The following is a 27,598-nucleotide window of genomic DNA, read 5'->3' on the forward strand; positions in this document are numbered from 1 at the left end:
TTTAGACACTTGATTTTGAACAAAGCCAAAAGCATAAAATGAAAATAAGAAAGCGTCTTCAACAAATGGTGCTGGTCTAACTGGATGTCTGCATGTAGAAGAATGAAAATAGATCCATATTTATCATCCAGCACAAAGCTCAAGTCCATGAGGATCAAATATATCAACATAAAAGCAGATACATTAAATCTAATAGAAAAGAAATTGGGAAGCAACCTTGGACACATTTGTACAGGGGACAACTTCCGGAACAGAATACCAATGGCTCAGGCTTTAAGATCAACAACTAATAAATGTGACCTCATGAAACTGACAGTGTTCTGTAAGGCAAAGGACACTATCAATCAGACAAACTGACAGCTTACAGATAGGGAAAAGATCTTCACAAACCCTACATTTGACATAGGACTGATATCCACATATTTAAAAAACTTAGACACAAACAAACCAAATATTCAATTTAAAAAATGTGGTAGAGACTAAACAGAGAATTCTCAACAGAGGAATCTCTAATGGCCAAGAAGCACTTAAAGAAATGTTCAATGTCCTTAATCATCAGGGAAATGCAAATCAAACAATTCTGATCTTTCACCTTATATCCATCAGAATGGCTAAGATCAAGAACTTAAAAAAACAAAACAAAACAAAAACATGACATGCTTATGAAGACGTGGTCCCAGGGGAATACTCTTCCATTGTTGGTAGAAATGCAAACTTTTACGACAACTCTGGAAATCAATTTGATGGTGTCTGAGAAACTTGAGAGTAGTTCTACCTCAAGATCCAGCTATATCATTCCTGGGCATATACCCAAAAGATGCTCCAACATATGACAACAAACTTGTTCCACTATGTTCATAGCAGCTTTATCTATAATAGCTAGAAACTGGAAACAACACAGATGCCCCTCAAATGAAGAATGGATAAAGAAAATGTAGTTCATTTCAACAATAGTATACTACTCAGCTATTAAAAATAAGAACATCATGAAATTTGTAGGCAAATGGATTGGATCAGGGTAGAAAATATTATCCTGAATGAAGTAACTCAGACCCAAAAGGAGATGTATGGTATGTACACACAAGAGTATATTAGCCATAAATTACAGAATACCCATGCTACAAGCCACAGATCCAAAGAAGTCAAAAGACAAAAAGGGTCTAAGGGAGAATGTTTGAATCTCATTCAGAAGGAGAAATAAAATTGGCATCAGAGTTGGATGGATGAAGGGAACTTGGCTGGAGAGGGGATAGGGATCAAATGTAGGGAGATCTGAGGAGAGAGGGCTGAGAGAGGAAATGAAGATCAGTGCGGGATCACTAGGAAGTGCCAGAGACCTAGGATGGGGGAGGCTCCAGGGAGGCTATGAGAGTGACTCTGGCTGAGGCTCCTAGCATTGGGCTATATGGAGCTTGAAGTAGCAACCTCCTATAGCCAGGCAGGATTCTTGGGGAATGGATACGGACACCCCCCCCCCCACAGAACCTTCAACCCAAAATGTGTCCTTCCTATAAGAAGTGCAGAGACAATGATATCACAGAGACAGTGGGAATGGCCAACCAATGACTGGCCCAATCCATGAGCAAGAACTAATCCCTGACACTATTAATGATACTCTATTATGCCTACATAAAGGGGACTAGCATAACTGTCCTCCGAGAGAGTCTGCCGAGAAGCTGACCAAAACAGCTGCAGAGACCCGCTTGAGGTGTCAGTGTGGGTTGTACCTGGGGGGAACCATACTCTTCTCTGAGATGAAGGGAGAGGAAGGGTAGCGGGGAGAAAATTGAAGGGGGGGGACTGGAAGAAGAGGAGGACTGTGATCAAGATATAATGTGAATAAATAAATAGAGAAAAAATAAATAAGCAAACAAATAATAACAATTAACTACTAATTAAAAAAAAAAGACCATCAGCTTCCCCTGCCTAGAAGACTAGAAAGCAGAGGCAGCCTCCCATTTCGCATGCATTCTGCTCCTGGTTTGACTTTCTAGGCAGGCCTCTGTGTGATTCTCCTTGGCCACATTTGAATATGGCTTTTGAAATTAATATGAATTCCAGAGATATGAGTATTTATTCTTCAGTACTAAAGGCTGGAGGACCAAAGATCTCTTAACTGGTCAAGCCAATGTGGTCTTTCGCTTGGGGTAATTACATAGAGTAGATTTCCAAGAAGCTCTGGCTCATGGCTGCTGCTGCACTATAATTAGTAATGCCTGTTCTTGTTTTTAAAGTCTAGCTAATGTATTATAAAAACAGTTTTCATTTTATAACTTTTTTCACAGTCGATCTAGCTTTTCTAATTTTTCATGTCTGCTGTTTCTCTGGCTAAGCAACCACTCATCAATTCTCTAGATTAGCTGTATGATGATCTTTTTAGGCTTCTGTACTTATTTACTTTTCCATAGTCTTTGTCATTTATTTGAAGAGATTTCTTGGGAACAACTCAATTTAGCTCTTTGCACACAAAATAAGGATGAACTGGCCTTGTGGCCTAACGTCTTTTATTTCACCAGTTGAGGTTGAGAAGTAATTCCACTTCACAGCTCTGTGCATTTGTGAATTTCTGGGTCATCTTCCTCCCTCTAATATTGCTTATAAACCATGTAATTCTTTTCTGAGCTCGTTTCTTTATTGTAGAATCTTGTCAAATTCATCCAATCACTTGTAACTCATAGTTCCCACCTTTTCTTTTACCTGTTTGTATTCCAACTCATAAGTTCATTACAGGCATTGTCTGCCTATTTTATTTTAATTACAGGCAATGGTTTTACTATTTTGCAACTTAAACTAGCCATCTTTTGTCCCATTACTGCATGTTTCTCAAGTCAGTTTGCATCTTTGGATGCTTTTGCAGCAGTATCCCACTTCATAGTACTGATTTCTGTATCAGTCCATCTTCTGTAGGTTATGGCATAGGAGACAGAACTTATGCATTCCCATGGCTTTCAGGAAAAGAGATTTCCCTTTGGTTACATTGTGTCTGCCTCATTGCAGCCATGCTACTAGCCAGGTCTACTACAAGCATCTTGACTGGTGTCCATAATAGAGGAGCAATGCTAATAAGGAGAAAATATGTGTGAATTCATTTGCATCTAGGCACTGTACAGTGGACATGGAGCAGTGTATAATCAATCTTTCCCAGATTTATAACTTGGGACAAAGGAAAAAATATTGAAGCCATAGCTCAGACAGACAGAGTATCACTCCTAATCACTCAGAAAAAAAAATCTCATGGACATTCTTATGTGATGATAATCATTGTCAGAACCAGAGGTAGGCTATGAGTCACTCAGCAAAGGAAAGGAATAACATTTTCAAGGAAGGGCCCCTATGTGATAACAATAATATATATTGTTATATCTACCATAGAATATTCAATAAAATAGGAATCTAATATCTTCCCCCTCTAAACACTTTCCCTCTTAAATCACTAAGGGATGAACTAAATGGTACAGTTATTTTGGGTAAGAACAAACAATCCATTATTCAACAGATCATCTGAAGACATAATTCTAAAAGAAAAGTCCCTATAGGTTTTCTGAGCACAACAGAACAGAAACATGTTACTTTACATGCACTGTCAGAGTTAAAATAAAATGAATAAAACAGTCTTTTATTACATAAGAATCAAGGCATTCACAAGGAAGGACATGTGGCTAAGAGCCCAGTAAATACTGGATATACAGATGAATTCATTAAATTTAAGTTTTGCTGAAAGTGGGGAAAGTCAATGCAAAGTCATTTGACAATACAGTTTTATTTTGCTTTCATGGATTCAAAATGTTCATAATACTTCAGGATAGTATGATAAGAGACCAGATGGCAAAGATGTCTTTTGTGATCTTCATTAGAACTTCACTTTCTAGGAATTATAAGAAAAGGTAGAATAATAGGTATGTTTGGTTATACCTATTGGACTCTACTTGGAAATCACAAAAGGCATCTTTTGCCTCATTCACATTTAGTAGAACCTTGTCATCTGGCTACTCCCAGCAGAAAAAATATAACATTTGTTTCAGGGTACTTCATGTCCAACTAAATTGCTAAGAATCAATTGTCAAGAAGTGAAAAATAAAACTGTGCATAACTCACAGTCACTGCAATACAGCGAGATGGAAACACAGGTAATAATTTATAAAGCCCCAAACTGTGTGAAATTAAGTAGCTCCAGTTGTTTTTTTTTCATTTTTCAATATGTATTTTCCGTAGTAGTAACAGCTATTGTTTAAAGCTGAAATTAGAACTTCATGTCACTTGAATTGTCTCAGTTGCCCTGTGAGCTCAGACCCACACCCTCCAGTGTGAGGCAAAAATCCTCATTATTATATGTAGGAGCATAGAAGCCACTGCCTGCGAGAGAGATGAAAATTTATTATCTTCTAAGACCTTCACAGTCAACCATGAGTTCTGGCTGGGCCCATCCATATATTTTAATTGTTTACCTCATATTAGCCCTGCCCTCTTCATCTTCATGCTATTAGCTGTGTTGGCCATTAACTACAGAATATATACCTATAAGAAGAAACTGAGCTACTTGGACTTGAATTCTGAAACTTCACAATTGCCTACTGGAAGAGTCTATCTAATCTAATTCTGATAACTCATAATCTCTAAAACTCATGCCAGGCTTATGAATGTGCATTTTGGATCAATTACAAATGATCCAGAATATTGATTATCATTGATAGAAACTATTAAGAAATTCTCACCTAAATTTAATCTCTTTATATCAGCTTTCTAGAACAAATATTTTCTTCTTTATAGAAAACTAAACTTAGTAAACTCACTCTAGCTACCTAGACAACACAGCCTTAGGTACCAGGTAAAGGATTCAGCATCTCCTGTTTAGGACCACCTAAGATGTCCTAGGAAACCAGCTCAAGGCAACTGGTCTAAATGGCCTCAGGACAAGATGGTAGTTGACTCTCGGGTAACGACTTGGTTAATAGAGCCTGTGGCCCTCAATGCTGGTCTCACAAAGCAAAATATTATCTCAATTCTAGTACAACTCATTTCACTCCTGTAAATTGTAGGTTCTTCTACTGAGAGAGGAAATGGAACTGAAAGAAAGAAAGAAAGAAAGAAAGAAAGAAAGAAAGAAAGAAAGAAAGAAAGAGAGAGAGAGAGAAAGAAAGAGAGAAAGAAAGAGGGAGGGAGGAAGAGAGAGAGAGAGAGAGAGAGAGAGAGAGAGAGAGAGAAGAAGAAGAAGAAGAAGAAGAAAAAATATCTCTTCTAAAAATTACTTGTCCCATTGTAAAAAAAATAACTACTAAGAATGATGTAGAAGGCTGGGCAGTGGTGGCTCCTGCCTTTAATCCCAGAATTTGGGAGGCAGAGGCAGGCAGATTTCTAAGTACGAGAATAGCCTGGTCTACAGAAACACTGTCTTGAAAAACAAAACAAAGCAACAAGAACAACAACAACAACAAAACAAAACAAAAAAACCCAAAAAAACAAAGAGGAAATGAAAGAACTCAGCCTAAAATATTAAAATAAAATTTAATAAACAGAATTACTGAAGAAAGACAAAACAATAATGCTGGAAATTAAATTTTCAAAAATCCTCATTAAAAACCTCAGAGAAAACCCCACCAGTAGGACGGATCATGTGAACAGACTATGAGGGATGAAAACAAGATAGAGAAATTGTGTCTATCATTCAATAGAGGTCAAAGGTAACTTTATGAATATATGAAGAACACATAGGAGAGATTTGAGACACCATAAAAAGACCTAACCTTTAGATTATGGGTATAGAGGAGAAAGAAGAATATAATAAGGGCTTAGAAAATATTTTAAACTAAACTGTAGAAGAAAAATTTCCAAACCTAGAGACAGATGTCTGATCGAGTGGCAGAAGTCTACAGGACATCAAATAGACAGGACCATAAAAGAAACTCCTATAAAACACTATACTTAGAACATTAAAACCACAGAACAAAGAAAAAGATATTGAAAGTTGGAAGAGAGAAAGGTCAGACCACTTACAAAGGCAGGCCTATCAGACAACACATGCTTATTCAATAGAAACTTCCAAAGCCTGAAGGACCTAGGAAGATGTATGTCAAGTTCCAAAAGAAAGAATACAGCTGTCATCTCTGAGCATTGTATCTAGCAAAGCTGTGTGTTAAAATTAAAGAAATAAAACCTTTCCATGATAAAAACATTAAAGAGACGTATGACCACTACAACAGTTTTTCAGAAGGTACTAAAGGAATACTGAAGAGAATAATACATACACACAGAGATTGAAAGGTATAAAAAACAATCCTAGGGCACTTAAAATATTAAGAAAAATACTACAAAAGTCAATAAAATAACAGGAATTAATACACATGATTAATGATAATGCTTAATCTTCACAGTCTCAACTCTCTAATAAAAGATAGACTAGCAGACTGGATTAGAAACCAGGAGCTATCTTTTTGTAACCCCCAAGAAACACACTTGACCATCAAAGACAGACATTACCTTAGGGAAAATGATGGAAAAGGCATTCCAGGAAAGTGGAACAAATAAAGAAGCAAGTGTAGCTGCATTTAGCTGTACATTGGTTGTTGCATTAACGTTTAGGACTGACTGGAGAGAATTTCATTTAAAGTTTGGTCATAGACAGTCTTCTCCGTAAGCTTTCAGTGCTCCACGTCAAGGCTAACCATTCCCAGGACAGACTGAGCCACGGAGAAAAGTTCTATCCCCAAAGCAGCAACCAATTGCAGCCTTCCCAGCGCCAGTTCGCTGCCTCAGTGCCACCAGTACCCTCTCAGCCATAACCCTCCCGGTCTGCGGGCCCACATATCAGTAACCCAGTAAAACAAAACTCTTGAAGCGTATAATTAACCAGTCAGGTTTATATATCAACAATTCTCAATTAACAAGATGCCCACACAATAATTTCTGAGCCAAATTATAATGATACAAATTGCCCACCTAGATTAGACAAGTTATCTCAATTATTCCATCCCTATATTAAAAAACAAATCTACCTGTGGCTATTTAAAGCCACGCTGGTTCTGAATCATGCTGCGTGTCTGCCTCCATCTTGGCTCCTCCTCTCTCTCCTCAGAGGCTCTACTCACTATAACTCTTAGCTCCGCCTCCCCTTTCCCTGTCCAATCACAGGACTCCTGCTTCACTAACACTTCAATGGAATTGGACATGGAAATTCCTGCCACATATTAACCTTTCTGTTTAAAAACAAAACAAAACAGTTCTCTTCTCTCAAAATATAAACAGCCCGGGTTAGCTATGAGGCTATAAGTAGTTGTCCATCAGAAATCTGAGAATGACCACACACAGCTTCCAGAGCTGAGACAAATTGTAGAGATAGCTGCCTACCTATACAACTCCAGTAAATCAGGAAGTTGGAGCATCAGTCTTCAGCCTTCTGGCCCAGGATCATCTGACAGACCTTTGAAAGACAGGAGTTAAGGATGAGCCTATTCTGTCTCAGCAGAACTAAGCTGCCCTAATCTGTAATATGTGTTGTTTTTCTGGACAGTATTTTGTCTGTAGATGAATTAAGGCAATTATTGCCAAGTGGCTGTATCGCCACAACTGGAGCAACTCCATTGATGCTCAATTTCTTCTTTGAATCCAAGAAAGGGATGCTGTCAGGAGCAGACTTGTCTCTACAACAAGGGAATAAATAACATTAAGTGTCACATTCTATGGATTTCTGACATTTTTGAAAACCAGTCATCTATGTAAAGTAATCTGAACTGTTCTCTGTTAACTACTGTCAGCTATTTCTAATGAAAATATCTGAAAATACCCTAACAATAAACTTAGAGTCATAAATTTGCTATTTGGTCCTTAACTCACAGGCTTAATCATCTCAGATCTATTTATAATAACAGTTATAGAAAGACTGAGTCTAACCCCTGTACTTTTAAAATTTTTATATCACTAGAAGAAATTTATACCAATGAAACCCTTGATTTTGTATCAAAATAAATTCTGTACCATTTAAGAAATTATGACTTCCACTTAGTAACAATTTTAAAGATTTCTACCAATTGAGATTATGGCTATACCATCGATTCTAGCTATTTCCTCCCTGTTCTAATTATGATCATTTCTACATTCTCTAGAAAGACAACCTATAATAACCCCTTCCAGGCCCAAAGACCAGGGAACTGGGGCAGCAACTCTTCATAACTTCTTCAAGCTGAATATGGGTGTTGAGATATTTTGAAGGGGGAGAGGGTAGGGAAAATAAGAAGGCCACACTAACTATTGTATTAGTCTCTGATGTCTGTGTCCTGACTGGATCTGACTGAAAGTTCAAGACATCAGAAGTTCAAGCAGGTCAGTTCAGCATGTCTGACAAGGAGACTCACCAAGGCTGCACATTCTGTAATATACAAATTTCAAAACAAAGTTGTAGTATCATCAAGGTTTGATTCTCTGGAATCCTGTCCTCTGGGGATCTCCCTTCATCATATCTGATCTGTATAACTCTGGAAGGTACATAGACACTAATCACCTTATCTAAAAACTCAAAGACAAGACCTTTCTCCCACATCAGCATATCCTTAAGTGGGGAACCAGGTAAGCTTATATCCTATCCTCTCTTCCAGAGGAATAATAAAACCACAAGACTCAAAATCACACCCATTTTGAAAGTTAAAACAAATGAATTAAACTAAAATACTGTATGTGCCTATTTTAGACCTTCTCTATTTTACCAAGCAGGAATATAACCCAAGATTTCCATGAAGCCCACGTAGTCAAAATTTTGAGTATCCTGTGAGGCATAATGGAGCAAAATATCCTTCTTGTTATACCATCTATCTGCCACAACAATGCACACCAAAGGCAGACCCAGGTTTCCCAATTTTGTTCACATTTGTTCCATCTCAGTGGCATTTACCCCTATTTGTACACATTAAAAACCAGCTAGGAAATATCTCCCAACTTACATCTACTTTTCAAAACAGTGCTTTGCAAGTTTAATATCTGTTTGCTTTAAAGTTTATCATCAAATTGAATCATTCAAAGCTATTAGAAATTGAAAGAAAACAAGTAAAAGGGAAGGGGTACCTTGCTTCAACTTTTCCAGGCTTCACGGGTCTTCACTCTTGGGTATGTTACATGGCTTCAGGATGCTAAACAAACAGGACACTATCAGAGCCAAGGATGATTCTTTGTCTTCTTTAGCAAGAGACGGAGCCCATGTGTACCTTATAGCTTATCAAGATTTCCAGTGTTTCAGAAAATAAATCCAGGCTGACTTTTATTAAGTGGTTCTGAAATTGAGTTTCTTAACTTGGTGTTCTTTTTTGTTTGTTTATTCTATTATTTTATGTTTATGAGTGTCTGTGTGTATGTCAGTGTACCTTAAAAGGCCAGAAGGTGGCACTGGATCACTTGGAACTGCCATTACAGATGCTTGTGAGCTACCATGTGGGTGCTGGAATTGAACCCAAGAATTCTGGAAGAATACCAATGCTCTCAACTACTGAGCCATCTTCCCAGCTCTGAACTTGGTGCTTTTAAACAACTCTTTCCAGTTTTCTGATGTACGAAAATGTAGTTTCCTCTTGGGATATCCATTAACTTTGGCTTCATCCCAACTTATTGACATGTTTCTTGTACTAAATTTGATCTGAGGACTCCAAAATGGATCTAAATTCCTCAACTCACTGTATGTAACAAGTTCTGGAAAAAGCACAGTCAAATTCACAAGTCAAATCATTCACCATATGTGCTTAGAGACATTAGTCTTTAAGATTTAAAAGGGAGAAAAAGATTTTTCTTGATATTTTAATATCTGTGCCATGTTAAATATTTTTATGCTTTCAAGCTATTTTTCTTATTGCCAATAGGTTGGGCATGCATACGTACTTACAAGTAACCTATATGTTTTGGCTCAAACATACATTATTTATAGTTATCTAGCATGCATGTTATAACTACATCTATATACAATCCTATACAGCAAAGCTTAGACACATGGATAAAATTTCTAGTCAGTCAAATATCAGTATGGTTTATTTCAGCTAAATATCTCATTTCTCAGAAAACTCTGTTGTCTAGCATAAAAGTCCCTGCAGATGTTTTAGACAGAACTAGCCAGGGCTTAATTTTCCAACATTCAAGCATATCAACAGCTAACAGCTACTTCTGACAGCCTGATATTTTAAAACTTTTTATGACACATGAAAATATCTTTTATATGTCTGAAAACATGGCTCATAGCCTAAGTTTTAACCTTTCTTTTCTGTATTCTGGCAAGCAAGTACCTATAAAGCCAGAGATTTTGGATTCCTCTGGCTAGCCATAGTCTGAGGATTTCCTAGAAACTGCTAGATTGTCTATAGATTTGTTAATTCTGAACATGTAGGGTCTCTCTTTTCCTTTCACATGTATTATGAATAATGCTTAGAAAGCAAATATGTTAATGTAGGAAATATCTATTGAATGAGTGGAATAACCCACTGTAGGAAAATGGGGGCACAGCAATGAATAAAACAAACTCTGGAGCCCTCAAATTAGCCATGATCTGGAGCAGGATGCAACTAAATGTCAGGTGGACAGAGTTAATGACATAAATGACTTCCTGAGGCGAGGCTAGAAGACAGAGGTCTCCATCTGCTCCCTGGAGGCAGGAACATGTAGGCTATTGCTTGAGTAGAGAAAGCAAGGGGTCCTAGTTCTCTGGGGTGACTCAGGCACATTGCTAACCAGGTACACTGTTTGATGCTGTATTTGTATTCTCTCTTTTTTTTTTCACTGTCTGATAAAAGTCACACTCATATTGAAGCAAAGAGGTTGAGGCAGAAAAGGAAGAACTTGAAATGGATGAAAAGAAAGGCAGGAATGTCACAGAGGAGTCAAGTCCCTATTATGTCTTGTGACAAATGTATAATTTCTCTCTTTTATCCAGAAAATGCCCCCATTTATCTTTTCTGTCGCTTATTGAATTGAAATGGTGGTATGTTCTACATGGACTGCCATGGATTTTTTATTCATGCTCCATTTACTTTTCTTTCTAGATTGTGAATACTCAGTAGCACAGAACTTATCCTTATATTTATCTCCTATTTTCTACTTTCATTCGATTAAACAGTTTTATTTCTGGAAGTTTATGGCTTTCATGCCACAAAAGAAGAGACAGAAATTAGAAATCCACTTAGATATTCCATTATCTTCTTTCTACTAAGTTAACACAAAATTTGAACATACAATGTTCCTGAACTTAGCCCTCCACTTTCCTTTTTTTTTTTTGTTTTTGTCTAATAGTTTATTTTTTTTCAAATCGTAATTCATTCATACAGGGGTTATAAACACAGAAAGGCAGGATGTGGGGAAGGGGATGACACTGGAGTGTGGGTGTTCAGGGGGAATACAGATATCTTTCAGAACAGGGTATCGGCTAGGTGAAGGTTCAGGGGACAGGTCACTATGACTCTGCCTATGATTCACTTGTCCTTATATAAGTTGGTATTATCTGCCAAGGCTACCTATATACAAGGTCTATGACTACTCAGGCTGGTAAATTTCCAGAAAAGCTGCCTGTTTATAATAGCTTATAGCCCTCTGTTTCAATGTTTTTCCACAGAGACCCAAGACTTGGTGTTAGTATACATGTATGACAGGTCTATTGCTGATTTTAGGCCTATTGCTGATTTTAGGCCTTCAGCGTGTAAGCAGGGATGCCCCTAACATCTCCTCCCTTCTCTAAGTATAGATGGGCTGTGGCTAATCTAATCTTGCGAAGGCGGGGATAGAGGCCTGACCTCCAGTAATTGAGGGGGACCTTGTAATGGCTCCGATCCCCCTGTCGTTGTCCAGTGAGGTATGAGCCATCTGCTTTCCTATGAACAAATGTTTAAGGAGAAAAATAGCCCAAATTGGAGCCGTGCACTTTCTGTCTTTGCAAACATTCATGGGGAAAAATGCCACAAAGTATATAATATCTTGACCAGCTTATGTACATTTTTATAGAAATACTTTACTGAAAAACTTTCAACAGGTTTTAAATTTAGAACAAAGAAGCCAGGACTAGCATTATGAAGGCAACAAGAACACACCACCACACACACACACACACACACACCATACACACACACACATACAAACACCACACTCACATACACCAAACACAGAGGAACCAATGTCACAAAGCTATACGTAATTCTTTTGAATGAGTTGGATAAATATGGTTAACTTTTGAGAGATGAACACACCAATCATTTTCATATAAATGTTTTATTGCAGAGAAGTTATAGTTATTTACATGCTGTAACACATCACAACATAAATTACCAAATATTCCATGGTGGGATGCTGTAGATTCAGATAATAGTTTTAGAAGAACCACAGGTTAAGTGAAGAGACTTACAGCTTTGTTGACTCTACAACTCTCGGCTGCTAAGTGCTAGAAGTCAAAGGCAGTGTGTTGTCAGTCCTACCTATCACCACTCGCATGCAGAAACCTAGGAAGCAAATACAAGACAACTGTCGGGGTTCAATCGTATTGCCACCAAAGCTTACGAGAGGTGGAATAATAATTTATGTTGTAAAGCATTTAATTTTTGCATAAAATATACACTTCTATTAAGACGGATATAAATCTACTTATTTATAAACCCTGGCTTAAAACAATGACAGGGTGCAGCCTGCACATGCACTGAAAGGACAACCTAGCAAATGTTTGTGAGACCTTCACACTGTATGCACTTTCTATTGTTCTCAGCCTGGGAAAAGAGCTTCCAGAATGACAGAGTTCAATTTCTTTTGGTGATGAGTAATGAAAATGAAGCTCTAGGAAATACCCTAGACATTTGTGCTGATTTGTGATGGTGGAGAGTAATCTATGGGGGAGGGCAGACTGTCACTATGGTATAATTTGGCAAATCTTCTGTGAGCCACATGTCAAGCAGGGTCACCCTGAAGTGCAATGAAAGTCAGTGACAGTTGCCTGCTTAATTCTCAGAGGCAAATCTAGTGCTAACAGATCTCAGACACAAGTGAAACAAGGATGTGAGTCTACAAACTCTAAGCTGCATTCACAAATGCTTCTCAAAATAGGATTCTAAAGTCACAGAGAAGATAGGCTTTGATTGGAAAGGCGGGGATGACAGGGATTAATGAAGGCAACAGTTAACAATAAAACCTCTATAGCTTCCAAACCTACCCCACCAACCTGAGAAATGAACAAAGCAAGCAAATGGGCATACCCAGCTCCGCCAACTCCTCAAGTGCTTGCTTACTCTCGAATACAAAAATAAACACCGAGAAAAGTTTGATGATAGACACAAAGCATTAGCACAGCCTTGCATCTACCTTCTGACTCCTTCTCCCCTCCTGCATCCTCCTAGCAAATTCTCCTTGTTGCTCACCAAAGGTAAAACAGTTCCTTTGGCTGGAAATGTCTTGGTCACATAAGTGGTTGTTCAGTGTTCATCATGGGAGAAAATGAAACCTGAGCTCTAGTTTTAAGTGATTCCTCTTTAAATAAAATGTGCCTGGATTTTAGAGTCTCATTCCAAGATCACAATCCTGCCGAGCTAAGTCAGCAACTCAGGATGTCCATGTTAGAGACAGGCATGGAATGCAGGAAGTTCTATAAGATATACATTGATATCTGCAGACCAATCTTAGGCTTTGCATTTTGAGCTAGGTGGCTTGCGAGGACAGTTTGAAGGACTTGTAAGTTCTGGTACTGGGGAGCCTAAGGAACCCATACTACCTATGGGCTTTGAGTAAATCAAGTTATAAAATCTCTTTGGGATTTGAGCCTAGCTAGTTCTGTGCCTAGGTGAAGCAATGAATAAAAGTTTATGAGAATAAATAGTTTAAGGTAATTTAAAATATCACATTTTTGGTATGCATAATAAAAATATATCCATACGATGATCTCGATGCTATCATTAATTTTTCTCTTTATAAAAATAATCCCTTGAAAGTGCTGTTAGGAGCTACCTTTCTGTATTTGTCATGAAAGGCAATTTCCTAGACCTGCAGTATGCTCTCATTCTCAAGGCGTTCCTAGAGTTGACCTCTTCTGTCGGTAACAATGCACAGCATAGTTTCCTCATTCAGCTTTCTCCTTAGGAAATGCTAATGTGAAATACTGAAAGAGTTAAGAAGGGTGATGCATTGGGGTGATCTAGCTCTGACTTGGAACAAACAATGGATAAGTTGTCCTTAACTTACTGAGACATATGACTAAGAAGGACCACTTCATCTCCAAGATTAATAAAGCTTCAGAGTCCCTACAAGAAGTGTAGAACAAGCAACTCAACTCATATTCGAAAGAAAAATTAAGACATTACGACAAGCCATGATGGGAAATATAAGAGTCAAACCCAACTTCACTATATAAACCACAGCCCAAACTAAAAGTTTTCCTCATAACAGTTATGGCTTCCTAAGCCAGAGAAAGCTCACTGTACTCCAAGAATCAACCACACTTGGTAGATGATAGCAGGTATTTGGTAGGTCGCAATGACAATTGAAGAGCTGCAGATTGCATAAATGTGTTGTGTCACATAATATCAAAGTTATTTGCAAAAATTATACAATCTGGAATGCTTGAATATGAGACACAACAATGTACTGAAACATAGATTTTAAGAAAATGAGAGCAATCGTGTATATAAAAGGTATTGGGGTGCATTTAGTTAGTGCTACCAAGGTTAAATAGGTAATGAAGGTCCTTTCAGACGGCTATTTAGAATTACAGTCACATGTAGCTAAGTTTTTCTCATCATAAAATCCATGCCTCTATCTTCCATGCCTCCTGGTCAATCTTGCTTGGGACCATTCAATCCCATGTGTAAAGATGGACAGGACAATGTCCCTTAAACAGGCTGAAATGCTAAGCTGTCCCACACTGTTGATCTGGCTTTTCATGCAGATTCAGACTTCTTTCTTACGATGCATAACTGCCTTTTTCTGGCCTTCTCCGGTCCTTGCCTTCACCTTCCCGCACCATGTGCCATGTTTCCCTAGGCTAACAAAGATTCCTTGGTAATTTGATTTTCAGATCTATTTTTATCAAACTCAGGATTACCCCCTTTCTTCCCAGGGTGGTACACTTTGCAAGTGTCCTGGATCTCCTATTTCCGAGGCCCCGGTATCTTATTTGCACTTAAAGCGGAGGAGGCAGGTACGCTTCTTTCAGCATTTGGTTGTTCTAGGGGCTCGAACTCCCAGGGACACACTTCAGCTCGTGACGCTAAGGGTTGATGGGAATTATTACTTGAGTTACAGGAACCAGGAAAGAGATCCACAGAGGAAGATGTCTGTTTCTCCTGGTTTCCCATTTGGTTGAGATTTTCATTCTCTACTTTTGATGCTACGGCTTTGGGGGGCAGTTCTTCATATTGCCCAGCACACGTATTGGTTGTGTAGACTTGGCTTCCATTCTCCTCTCTGACTCTCCCTGGGAGAACTGGAGTCTTAGAAATCAGACGATTCTCATCTTCCAAAAGGGATGGACTGTGGCTCTCCCAGGGGCACACCTCTGTCTTGTCTATGCTCTTGTGACTGGCTTGGTGGAGGCCTTCAGCTGCCTTAGGCTTGTGGTGGGACTTCTCTTTCAAAAAAGAAGATGGATTTTGTTCCACTTCAGAAGCTGCAATTGATACGTGTTTTTGAGCTTTTGGTTCTGAAGGCACAGGACCAGGGGTCAGGTCATAAACCTCCCAAGGGCACACTTCTCCAATATCAAAATTGTCCTTTATCTGGGTGGGGCCGGAACTCATGTCAGGATTGGCAGTGGGGAGGCTGACCCTCTGCTGTTTCATAATCCCAGATTTCTGGGGCTTTCTTAGCTCCTCCGTGTGACTGGAGTTTGGGAAGATAGAATCTTTAGTCTCTGTGTTATCTGAATTTGAGTACTTTCTGTTTGTCTCTCTCTCTTTCGGTTTCTGGGACTTAGCTCGGTCTTCCATAACTAAAGTCTGGGTTTTGCCAGCCAGCCCGAGTGTCTTCTCCTTGGCACTTGCAATGACACTGAGCGACTTCTGTAACATAGACGTACGTGGGTGCCCGGGCTTCTTCTCAGAGCTGAGGTTGTGAGCACTGGCTGACTTGCAAACCAATGGCACTGACTCTGTGGACTCGGCCTCACTATCTTCTTTGAGCTTTTGTGTCAGTTTTTTACTTGACAGTGACTCCAAGGTTGAATTTTCAGTGGCCTCCTCCTCCTGGCTTTCCGTGGGCAGGCTGCTGGATTCTTCAGTTTGGTCTCTCACATGGTCATATGTGCTGTGGGATTTCTTGAGAGAAAAGACCCGGTTTTTCAGAGACTCCTCCTTGGGTCTCCCTGTGTTCCCTGAGGACTCAGTAGGATTCTTCCGGACAAGGCCTGTCCCCTTGGCCGCACTGTGGTCTGTGCCCTCCTTGTCCTCTTTGGAGCACTGCCTGCTGACCGTCTCTGGGATCTCAGTGATGCGCCTCATAATGGACCGGCCTAAGCCCTTCTTGGAGCACCGCTTTTTCTGAAGGTGGGGGTTGTTTGTGATCATCTTCTTACGCTTGTATATTTCTAACTGGGCATAGAGTTTTTTCAGTTCATCCTGCCAGGAAAAGAGGAAATTTTTAAGAGAGCACAGATTTAGTGTTTCAGACAGAAAATACATAAGTGGTATTTATAAAAACAAGATTGGGCTTTCTCAGGAATTGTAATGATACTATTCACCAATTTCTACTTGTTCTTAACTTTCTAAAAATTCTGTGGGACTTTTTCTTATATAAACATTGACCTTTAAGACATGAAATCACAGGGCTGGTGAGATGGCTCAGTGGTTAAGAGCACTGACTGCTCTTCCAGAGGTCATGAGTTCAAATCCCAGCAACCACATGGTGGCTAACAACCATCTGTAATGATATCTGATGCCCTCTTGTGGGGTGTCTGAAGACAGCTACAGTGTACTTACATATAATAAATAAAAAAATTAAAAAAAAAAAAAAAGACATGAAATCAGGGGCTGAAGAGATGGCTCAGAGGTTCAGTCTGCGCTTCCAGAGGTTCTGAGTTTAATTCCCACCAATCATATAGGTGGCTCATAACCACTTATAACGTTATCTGATGTCTTTTTCTGGTATGCAGGTGTACATGCAGATAGAGTACTCATATACATAAAATAAATAACTAAATCTTTTTTAAAAAAAAAGACACGAATTCATAGGTATTACCCTTGCTTCATGGAGCAAAGCAAGTACTTGGAGTTTTCAACGACTGTAGTCCAGACTGAGTTCAGACTATAATGAAACCCAGCATCCTGACTGCTCTGAACAGTAGCCCTGTGAATTACTGGAAGTATCATGTAGCCATTGATACACCCATGAGTAGCAGAAGGCAGACTGAGGAACAGCAGTCTAAAGCAACTTCTTCCTTCAGAGGTTGTTCCAGTTTTATACATTTTATTAAATAAGACAGCCTGTCTGCTCACAGGGTGGCCTTACTTGCTAAAAGCATGTGTAGCGTAATGCCAGTCACAATTAGGAAGTATGACCAAGGCAAGTGTAATTGTTGGGACAGTTCTGTGCAGCACAATTATATCATGGTTCTACATAGTGGTATTACTTCAGTGGTCCCTCCAGTCTCTCACAGATATCCTCTTCTTCTTTAGACATAGAAACAAGAGTTCACACACGTCTTAATCTTCACATGGTTGTCTGTATCAGTGGCTTAAACTGAACCAATGTGACAAAAGAACAAGTCCATATGGCCTTACCCGAATGTCTTCTGGATCTAGGCTGTGCTCACTCCAGGCTGAATTGATGCTGCTGTTCAGGTAGGATCCAGAACGACCCATGTCCAGCTCATCTTCATATGCTTCTGTTGCAATGTCATCACGGGGATTATTGCTTGAATGTGAAAACTGTAACAGATATATTATTTGAGTTGTAGCCATCAACCCATTGCTAGACAGCACAGCATTTTCTAAGGTGCTAAGGCTAACTTTATTTCTTCATCTTGATGGATTCAATCACAAACCATACAGATAACTTGCTGCCATCCTTGTGATTAGCCTTCCTGGTGTGTGCTAGAGCTATGTGTGAGGCAACATCACTCTGCTCACCCTTCCATTCCAGTTTAGCCCTTGTTTCTTTGTTGGGTTCCCAGTGTTAGTAGACTTTACTCATTTTTCATGATATATTTGCTTTTTGAAAATGAAAACAAAGTAGAAAAGTCGAAAGAGTCAAAGGAAGTCTCCCTAGGAAAAGCAATTTGATATACTTGTGTATAGATGGAAACTGTTTTGATATAACGTTATATAGTATAATACTTGTTCTACCTCAGTGAGAATTTATTCATATATACACACCATTAGCCCTAGAGACAGGAATGTGATTCTCTAGCTCCTGCATGTGGCTTGTGAAAGTCATCTTTCAGAACACGTGGGTAGGGTATGTGATCCCAGACACACATGGGTCACCAGTGGGTCACCAGAATTCTTGGGTTCTACTTGGCACCCTACAGAGCACAGTAACCCGGTTCATAATGCCTCCCTTGCATGGTATTTAAATTAGAATGAAAAATTTCACTGACATTACATATTTCTCCTCAAGCATATTATTTTATCAGGTTCCCATTCATCATAGTTTGATTATTTTCATGTGATACTGTTTAGTGCTTGTCTGTATTTTTCCTTAGGTAAGTCAGGAAGAGTGAGTTGTGTGAGTGACTGAGAGAAGCCAATCAAGCTAGCCACACCTTGAACATTATGTAAATAATATCTTATGAAAATTGAGAGAACAGTTTAGAAAGTGTGGGTCTCTTTTACCAGCTTATCAGTAGTTCAACTATTTCTTTACAAATTAATAGATCATGTTGAGACAGCTCCCCTAGACTTGGAAAGCCGTCACCAATAGTGAGAATACTAATGTAAAGGAAAGCAATGTCAAACTCAGATTTATGCACAAAGAACTGTTGAGTATTGCTTGGGACTAGAATCTTGAGTAATCTTCAGAGTGCATTTGTACACAAGTGTAATAGATCATTTCTTTCACGATACAAAGGGTTTCATGATACACAGTCTAATCAGCTGTGCTGGCTAGTTTATGTTAAGTTGCCACAACTTAGATTCACATGGGAACAGAGTCTCAGTTGAGTCTTTATGAGGTTGATCCATGGGCATGACTGTGTGGCTGCTAATTGATGTGGGAAGGTCTCCACTACTGTGGGCATCACCATTCCCTAGGCAATGGGGCCTGAACTGTGTGAGGTGACGGGATGCTAGATGAAGCAATCCAGTAGCCCAGTGTACTCATTTTTTCTCTGCTCTTGAGTATGGATGCAATGTGACTATTCACTTAAGTTCTTGCCTAAACTTCCCCTTGGTTGCAATGGGCTGGCTTGGAATTTTAGCCAAATAAACCCATTCTTCCCTTGGGATGCTTTAATAAAGAAATAGGCACAAAACTTGAACACCAATTATATGTGTGTATGGAAAAACATGGGAAGCAACAACAATCTGCATATCATAGAACTTCCTAAAAATCCATGTTGACTAAATCTTGTCTTTCAGCTTTTCCTGTGAGATCTGCATGCGTCATGGATTTAAAGATATGAGTGGTGAATGTGGTAGAGACCCACAGATACTGATTACACCACCTAGAGGGCACCTACATGAACAGAATTGTTCTCAACCAAAATCTTTGACACAATTATAAGTTTAAGAAAGAGTTGGGAGGTGGAGCTATCACCAAGGCTTAGAATCTTTGTTTGGCTTGCCCAAGGCCCTGGCTTTGATCACCATAAAAATCAAACACAAACAGGCATTTTTCAGATGTTACACATTTCCTGATTCATCCTTGTCCTTTAGGATTTATCTAAAATCCCAGTTAAATATTTATCTTTCTTATTTTCTTTCCTCTTGCCTCTCTCCTAAGGACAGCCACCAGAAGAGTTTTTATCTCTGTTATGCTTCATCTAAGTGCTTACCACAATCCCTCAATAGTGCATGGTTATCTTTGTAATAGTATTGTGAGTCACAAAGTTATACAGCCATTGCTACTGTTGAATTCCAGAATATTTTCATCACCTCAGAAAGAACTCTGGAAACTCTGACATGACCATTTCTAATGTTTGCTTTCTGTGTGGCACAAACCACAAGTCTACCTTTCTCTTCAGATTTACCAGTTCTGGACATCCCACACAGATGGATTCATATAACATGTTGTGGTCCTCTGTGCTTATCCTTTTACTTGGTATTTTTTTTATAACTTCTACAGGCTATAGCGTATACATGTATTTCACTTGTGTGTGTGTATCTAAAAGCATATTTGTGTATTAACGTGGGGGGTTATATGTGTGTGCACAGGCATGTATTCATTATGTGTATGTTCGTGTATACATATTTGTGTAGTAATGGTGGGGAGCATACTTGTGTAAACATCAGTGTGTGTGCGTGTGCATGTGTGTGTGCGTGTGTGTGCATGTGGAGGCCAGAGGCATTTTGTTCACTTTATTTTTTGAGACAGTGTTTCTCATTTGCATGGAGATTACTACTACATATCAATATATCTGACTCTTTTTAAAAACATGGGCTCTCGGGGTTTATGGTAAGTCATTTACTGACTTCTAACTTCCCCAAGATGCACTAAATTCCTTTTTACTGACAAATATATTCCATTATAAAATATACCATTTATTACTTATACATTTATAAGCTGATCAACATCCAGGCTATTATAAATAATGGTGTTGTAAACATTCATGTACAAGGTAGACATAGATTTAAGTTCTCTTTGTAGATCAGTAACAATTTATAGGAGAAACAGTCTGAGTAGCCATCAACCTAATACATATATAATTTGTACTACAAAGTTTTAAAGAGCTTAGATAAACTACAGTCACAGAGTCACCTATGAAAATACTGTGTTTGGTTGACACAACTCAGGAAGGCAGAAAAATAAATATTATGTCACTTGTACCTGTTTTATTTTTTCAATCAAGTTGAAGCTAACTGTTAAGTGTGAGATGTGAGATAAAGCCAGGACTAAAGGACAAGAAATCACAACTCTGGGGTTGACCACTGTAATACCATGCGTCTCTGTATACAACAAAACAGTGGAGACAATAATTATGACACTATAACTTGTATAATCTACTTTTACCTCAAACTCCGATGTCATCTAATTTTATTCTGAGAAGATATACTTCTGTGGAAACTGAAACTCAGATCAGAACCTTGGCTGATGTGACAGTTCAGAGCTAGTTTAAGGTGAAAGACAATCTAGAATCGACATCTTCTGAGTCCTGGAATGTTATTCTCCACTTCCCTTTGAAAGCCCAGGAAAATCTTAACTAGAATATTCCACTATAGACGTTCCTCTATAGGTAATTTCACACTCATGTCTTTCTACTTAGACAAAAGTTTAATAAATCCCCTCCCAACTTCAAAACCAGACACTCACTTTGTTAAGGGGGAATATTATAAACAAATAATCGTGGAGCATCAAGCAAACCTCCACACTTTGCCCACAGTGGTGGGTATTTTAAGAAGAATAACTTTATGCTCCATCAGACAATTGTCATGCAAGAACAAATGCAATGCTAGAATAATACCTTTGGAATCAGAAGCAGCCCAATGGTGACTGTCACAGTCAAGTGAGTGTGTGCAAAATATAGCATCAGCATCCAGTCAGGCTGCAGTCTTGAGGCGAGCACAAATCTGAAAGGAGGGTTCTTCATGTTAGCAGTCAAAGTAGAGATTTCCATTTCAAATGCTAGCATTCTGGAAACATTTCCTCATAGTGTATTTAGAAAAAGAAAAGGGCAGTTTCTATAGCACATCTTTTCATCTCAGAAAAATAAAGGTGTAAATGACTTTCAGGTTTGGAAGGACTGTAAAATTCTTTTTAATGTGGCACCTACATATTGACCATGTTTTTTCTTTTTTTTATTTGACATGTATTAATATGATATACATATATATGTTGACACATATATATGATGTGCTAAGAATGGGTATAACTTCAAAACAGAAGCTACGAACTGGTAGTTCAGGAAAATTAAGTTACAAGTCACATCTGAATATATTTTTATAACATTATTTTTAAAAGGTTAATTGAAATGAAGGCAGGAAAGGAATAGTTAATTATTTACTTGTCTTTGTGAATAGTGTCAAAACCTTAAATGGTGACAGTGCAATGGGTAAATGAATAGGCTAATAATTTTTGAGATGCTTCCTTATTATTCTTATTTATTTTCCTTCCTTTTATGTGGTGCCCTGTGTGTGTGTGTGTGTGTGTGTGTGTGTGTGTGTGAAACTCTTCTGCACTGTATAAATACTTTTTACTTCTAAGCAGCACATCCAGTAAGAGGAAACCTTTAGATAAAGCTTTGGTGTATTCAAAAATTGTCAAATTGTCTTAAATAATTTATAATATAATATTAAGGATAATTTCTAATTGAGGGTTTTATAGAGTCTTTCTTCAAGCTGGTAAGGAAGATTCAATACTGAAGTCTGCTCTAAAATTCCTGTAAATCCCCAGGTGCATGCACAAACAGCTCTGTTTCAAAGGCCTCACCCCCACACCCAAGCCAGGGATGTTCTTATAAAGGCCTTATTGTAGTTAGAACCCTCCTTTTAATTTTCCATAACACTGTGCTTTTCCAAATGCTCAACATGCTATTCTACTGCTATAGAAACTGGAGAATAAAATTTTGTTTCAGTGATATATTATCAAGTTATACTATTATAATTAAGTTATATTATAATTATCAAAGTTATATTATTAAGATTTATTGTATTTTTGTTTATGTTTATATGTGAATATAGGCAGGAGCCTGTGGAGGCCAGAAAATGTGTTGGGTTTCCCAAGAGCTGAACCTGTAGGCAGTTGGGGGCGTAAAAGAAGCTTTACCTGTGTTTTTAATGTATTTAATGTGTACTTTATACAAGGTGATAAAGTTTTCTACATGATTTTCTCCTTGAGTCATATGAAAATTTTAAAACTCATTGTAATGGGACAGTCATAAGCAGTAGATGACAGTCTCGAAGGCATGTATGACATGTATTTACATGTGCATTCATATGAATGATTTGCCCTAGAAAAATGATAAAAATGCAGTCATTTAGTGGCCGTTGTAAATTTTGAAGCAGGAAGGCACATACGTGGAAATGGATATGTGTCTATAAGCTGCCTCTTTAAGGGAAAGCCTATACAACACATGTATGTGCTCCACTTAGCAAGCTATCTTCTATACCTAGAAGGGGGAGTGTCTCCATACACTTTAAGTGAAAGCTGTGACTTTCCAAAATAGTACTCTGAAATAATGCTGACATTAATTACTTTCGATTTAACCAGCCTTAACCCACTGCCAGGTTGTAGCTCTGGCTGGAAATACCTCGAGAAGAGCTGTACGGCAGTCATTTTAAAGCTTCAATTTTAAAATGATATTTCAGCCTTGCAAAAATAGATATAAAATGCAAGAGCATAGAAATATTTGAAAGTTGTGCTTAAAAATAAAGAGAACAAAATAGGTCTTGCAGATTCCTGGAGGGTTTCTTGTGCTAGCTCTCAGAGTCAGTAAAGGACTAGGGCAGAGCAGGGTCTTTGCTCACTTATCTTTTCAGTTAGTTCTTTGAAACTGGTTTACTTTTGTGTAATCTTCCCATTTTGTAAGAATGTAAGTGAACATATGCATGATAAACTTTCATGCACATGTATGTACAAACATATTTGAAGCAGAACAACAAAAACACATGTTATATCGATGGCATGCCTCTCTTAATACCAGAACTTTAGTCAATAGGACTTATTCAGGGAAAAAAGACTAAAACAGATACTTGTGATTAAAATGTATCATTATTGATATTTTCCTGGAATTTTATAAGCATCAGTGTGTTATTGATTCCATGTGTGAGTAAGGCCTTGAAAATATTTGATTTTTAAATATTACTTCTATTACTTTTCTCTGCCCATGCTCTAAGTCAGTGTTTTATAGATCTGTTTATCTATAGATCTACTTCCTCCCCTTATCAGAGGGGAAGGGGGAGGGGACATGAGAGGGGCTATTTAAGGGGGGACTGAGAGGAGGAGAGACTGCGATCAGAATGTAAAGTGAATCTGCTGTGTGAAGCTACAATTTCATTCATTTGTCCTTTCTGGCCATACAGATTCACAAATTTGTAATTAATCAAACATATGCACATATGTAAAATACCTAGAATGGTGTACTACTGTGTTAACAGTGCTTATCTTAGGGAATATGAATGGACTTCTTTCTTAACTGTTTTATCATTTTAACACAGTGACTATGTGTTGCCTTCTTAATAAAATACCTTTGAAATTTTATCTAAGAATCAATGTAGTTGTCTGTTGGTGGAAGGACCTAGGCTGGTTTACGTTTCCAAATCCATTAAAAATCATATTTAGGTGGTAAAACCAAATGAAACCATCTAAAGTAGAAAGGTACATTCATGAAATTTCTTCGAGCTTTTAAAATTTGAACAATTTGTTTCTATGAAGGCCGGCAGCTTATTGTGAAGCAAAACAGAAAACCCCTTTCACTCCTTAGTCCTATTGCAATAATATCAGGCCTGGCAAACCACCTATGAGGAACTTTTAAGTCTCTATGTGGCTTGTAAATAGAACATTTGACTTGCAGCTAGTTACAGAGAGGCATGCTTGTTAACTCTTAACACTTACAAACTTGACGCTCTGGAGACTAATAACAAAGAGAGACGTCACTTGGAAGATAACACTTAGCTCTATCCCATGAGACCGTGACAAGGTCTTCTGCTCTGCGATGTCCCGCATTCCAAACCTAGGATATTCTCTACTCTCAGGGGACTTAAGAAGCCTTCTCCCTCTCCCCTCCAGGTCCCCCAATCCTTCCCACAGCTCTTCCACAAGACACCTCAAGCTCTGTCTAATGTTGGGTTATGGGTCTCTCTGAATCTGCACACTGTCCTCTGCTCCAATCTGCAAGCATAACAGTATCATTAATAGTGTCATTGGTGCTTGCTCATGGGATGTGTCTCAAGTAGGGCTAGTCATTGGCTGGCCACTCCCTAAGTCTCTGCTCCATCCCCTGTCCCTGAACTTCTTGTAGTCAGGACAAATTTTCCAACAAAATCAACTATCCTGGACCCTTAAGTGACCCAGAGACTAAAACTAAACCACCAACCAAAGAGCAGGGACTGTCCCTGACTCTGTTGCCTGCTTGTGGATCTTGTTCCTCTAACTGGAGAGGATGGGGCTAGTCCTACAGTGACTTGGTGTGCCAGGGTGGGTTGGTACCCATGGGGCTCCCCCTTATCAGAGGAAAGGAGTGGGGGTATGGGACAGGGGGTATGTGAAGGGGGAATGGGAGGAGTGGGGCTGTGATCAGGATGTAAAGTGAGTCAATAAATTAATTAACGGAGGAAAAAAGCCTTCTCTCTTGGCTTTACTTTAACCTCATATTCTGTTCTCCTCAACTTTCTGACACATTTTTATTTTCTTCTCATCTTTTATTTCTCCATTTCTTGAGCTTCAGAGAGAGAAAGCTGAGCCAGTTCCCCTGACTCCTGACCCAGATGGGGGTCCAGGGCTACTGGACAGTAGATAACTTTTTGTTATCCTTTTTTGTTTACAAGTTTAAGAACTGCAGCTGCCTGAAGTGTCAACTTTTCTCTGGCATCATTGGCTCCCAAAGGCAGAAGTTAGTATTTTCTGAGTTCTCATTCAATGAGAGACAAGCACTCAGAGAAACTTCTACACATTCCCAGCCTCCTGTTCCACCCTCAGTCTAGTGAAGCTGAATATCAGCAGGGGAGTAAACCCTAATCCTTTCATCAGGACAAGAACAATCAACATTTCTGATGTACTTCCAAGTGTATCCTAATTTTCAGTATTTTTCAAGCAATTGGATGATGTTTGTTTGTTTGTTTGTTTGTTTGTTTTGGATATAACGCCAGGATACCTTTTGTCATCTGGCCTCTAAGATTTCCATCTCATTTTTAAATTATGATGCACAGGAAAGGTCTCAGAAGTCAGATGCACATTGTTTCATTTGGAGAGTCTGCCTCCTTCCTACTCCCCTGTTGTAAAGATACATGAGACAATCACAGACCAATGGCTCAGACATCACACTTAAGGCAGGAGGATACCAGGAAGTCATGCACAACAATCCAGTCATCACACTGAGCAGAACTCAGTAGAGTGCCCCCCCCCCCGCCATGAGTTCTCTGAACACTAAAGGTTTGGAAGTCTAGACCAGCATATAAATATGAATAAAGGGGGTGAGAACCTATAGCTACTTTAGCATACATGTGTGTGCTGTTTTACATCTCAGTGATTCAGTAAAGCTCATTTGTATCTTGTAAGTGGGTTTACATATTATACTAACATGGAACTAATCCACAAAATAAATGAAGTAAGAATAAAGAAATCCCATCTGAAGAGAATAAGAGCAACTAGAACCATCTGCCATCTCTGCCACAATCAGGTGTTCATAGAGCATTATCCTTCTTAAATATTTCCTTTACTCATCTTTTCAAGTTTTGCTACTTAAATTACAACACACACCACAAATGCAACAGCTTTTGCACCACTGCTAAGGATCACTCACCTAATTGTGTGGAATATAGCTGTGATAATGAGCTCATTGTGAACTGCGACAGCCATGTAGCGTGGCTCATGAAATGCTGAAGGGACAGTCCGCACTGCATAGCAGAGATAAATGCCCCACAAGAGGAATAAAAATTCAGCTGTGAGAGGAACAAACAAACAAGTCCTCATTAGCTTCACAGGTTTAAAAAAAACCAGAAAATTTAAATTCTTCAACATGCCTTTTGTTACAGAAACAATCTTAGATTCTTGCAAAGTTCCATTCACATAAAGATACTAATGACATGCCTTTAATTTTTAAATTTTATTTGGGGTATATATTTCCAGAGTTCTCCTCTGCTGCTGTCATTGTTTATAACACAATTGGTATTCTTATTGTTTTGTTAATATGTAGGTTTTATTCCCTACCATGAATGTGAAATGATTTTTTCCCATTCTTAGCCCAGGTTTATGGTATTCAGAGAGTTTGAGGCCTAACTCAGGAGCCTACACTGCCTCTGGAAATGGAAGTTCCACTGCAACAACCCAATTCAGGAAGTAAAAATAGCCGCTTTCGGAGATGTGGGAGCACAGGTTGCTAAACACTCGGTGGCATATTTTACAAATGAAACATTGTTTCTTCACACATGACAGAAATTTTATCTTTTGTGAGTGGAGTATGGAAAGAGTCATAAAATCTGCAATCACCTTGTCGGCCCTTTGTTGCCCTTTGAGGTGCAGGTACAGTGTATCAGCTAAGAGTGCCTAAGTCTGAGCCTGGCTCTCTTCCCTAACTCAGGAGAGCCTCCGGCCAAGGGCTGATCCTCTTAGGCCACGGTTTCTACACCAGGAAAAGGAGGCTCATAAAGTGCACGCTGAGGGTCTGAGGGGATTATTTACTAACTAGATGAGCTAGCGTACACAAAGCACTTAACACAGTTTACAACTCAACTCTTTTCAAATACTAAGATTCTCATTGTCAGTTTTGCAAATTGATCATTGCTACTTTTTTCTTTTCTGTCCTTTTCTGTCTTACTCTCTCTTTCTTTCTTTCTTTCTTTCTTTCTTTCTTTCTTTCTTTCTTTCT

The 27,598-nt window shown here is 38.7% G+C and overlaps 1 protein-coding gene across 1 annotated transcript in view; it reads right to left on the minus strand.

Moving 5' to 3' along the window:
* Positions 1-12,201: 12,201 nt before the first annotated feature.
* Positions 12,202-27,598, minus strand: part of Gpr158 (G protein-coupled receptor 158) — a 353,010-nt gene continuing 337,613 nt past the window's right edge. The window contains exons 8-11 of the mRNA XM_028764948.1: positions 26,534-26,672; positions 21,539-21,644; positions 17,700-17,846; positions 12,202-16,538 (exon numbers count right to left, since the gene is read on the minus strand). Of these exons, the coding sequence (XP_028620781.1) occupies positions 15,075-16,538; positions 17,700-17,846; positions 21,539-21,644; positions 26,534-26,672 (1,856 nt within the window). The 3' untranslated portion in view covers positions 12,202-15,074. The remainder of the gene's footprint in view (positions 16,539-17,699; positions 17,847-21,538; positions 21,645-26,533; positions 26,673-27,598) is intronic.

The sequence above is a fragment of the Grammomys surdaster genome, unplaced genomic scaffold (assembly GCF_004785775.1).
Source record: "Grammomys surdaster isolate TR1022 unplaced genomic scaffold, NIH_TR_1.0 146, whole genome shotgun sequence".
In the NCBI taxonomy this organism is placed as follows: Eukaryota; Metazoa; Chordata; class Mammalia; order Rodentia; family Muridae; genus Grammomys; species Grammomys surdaster.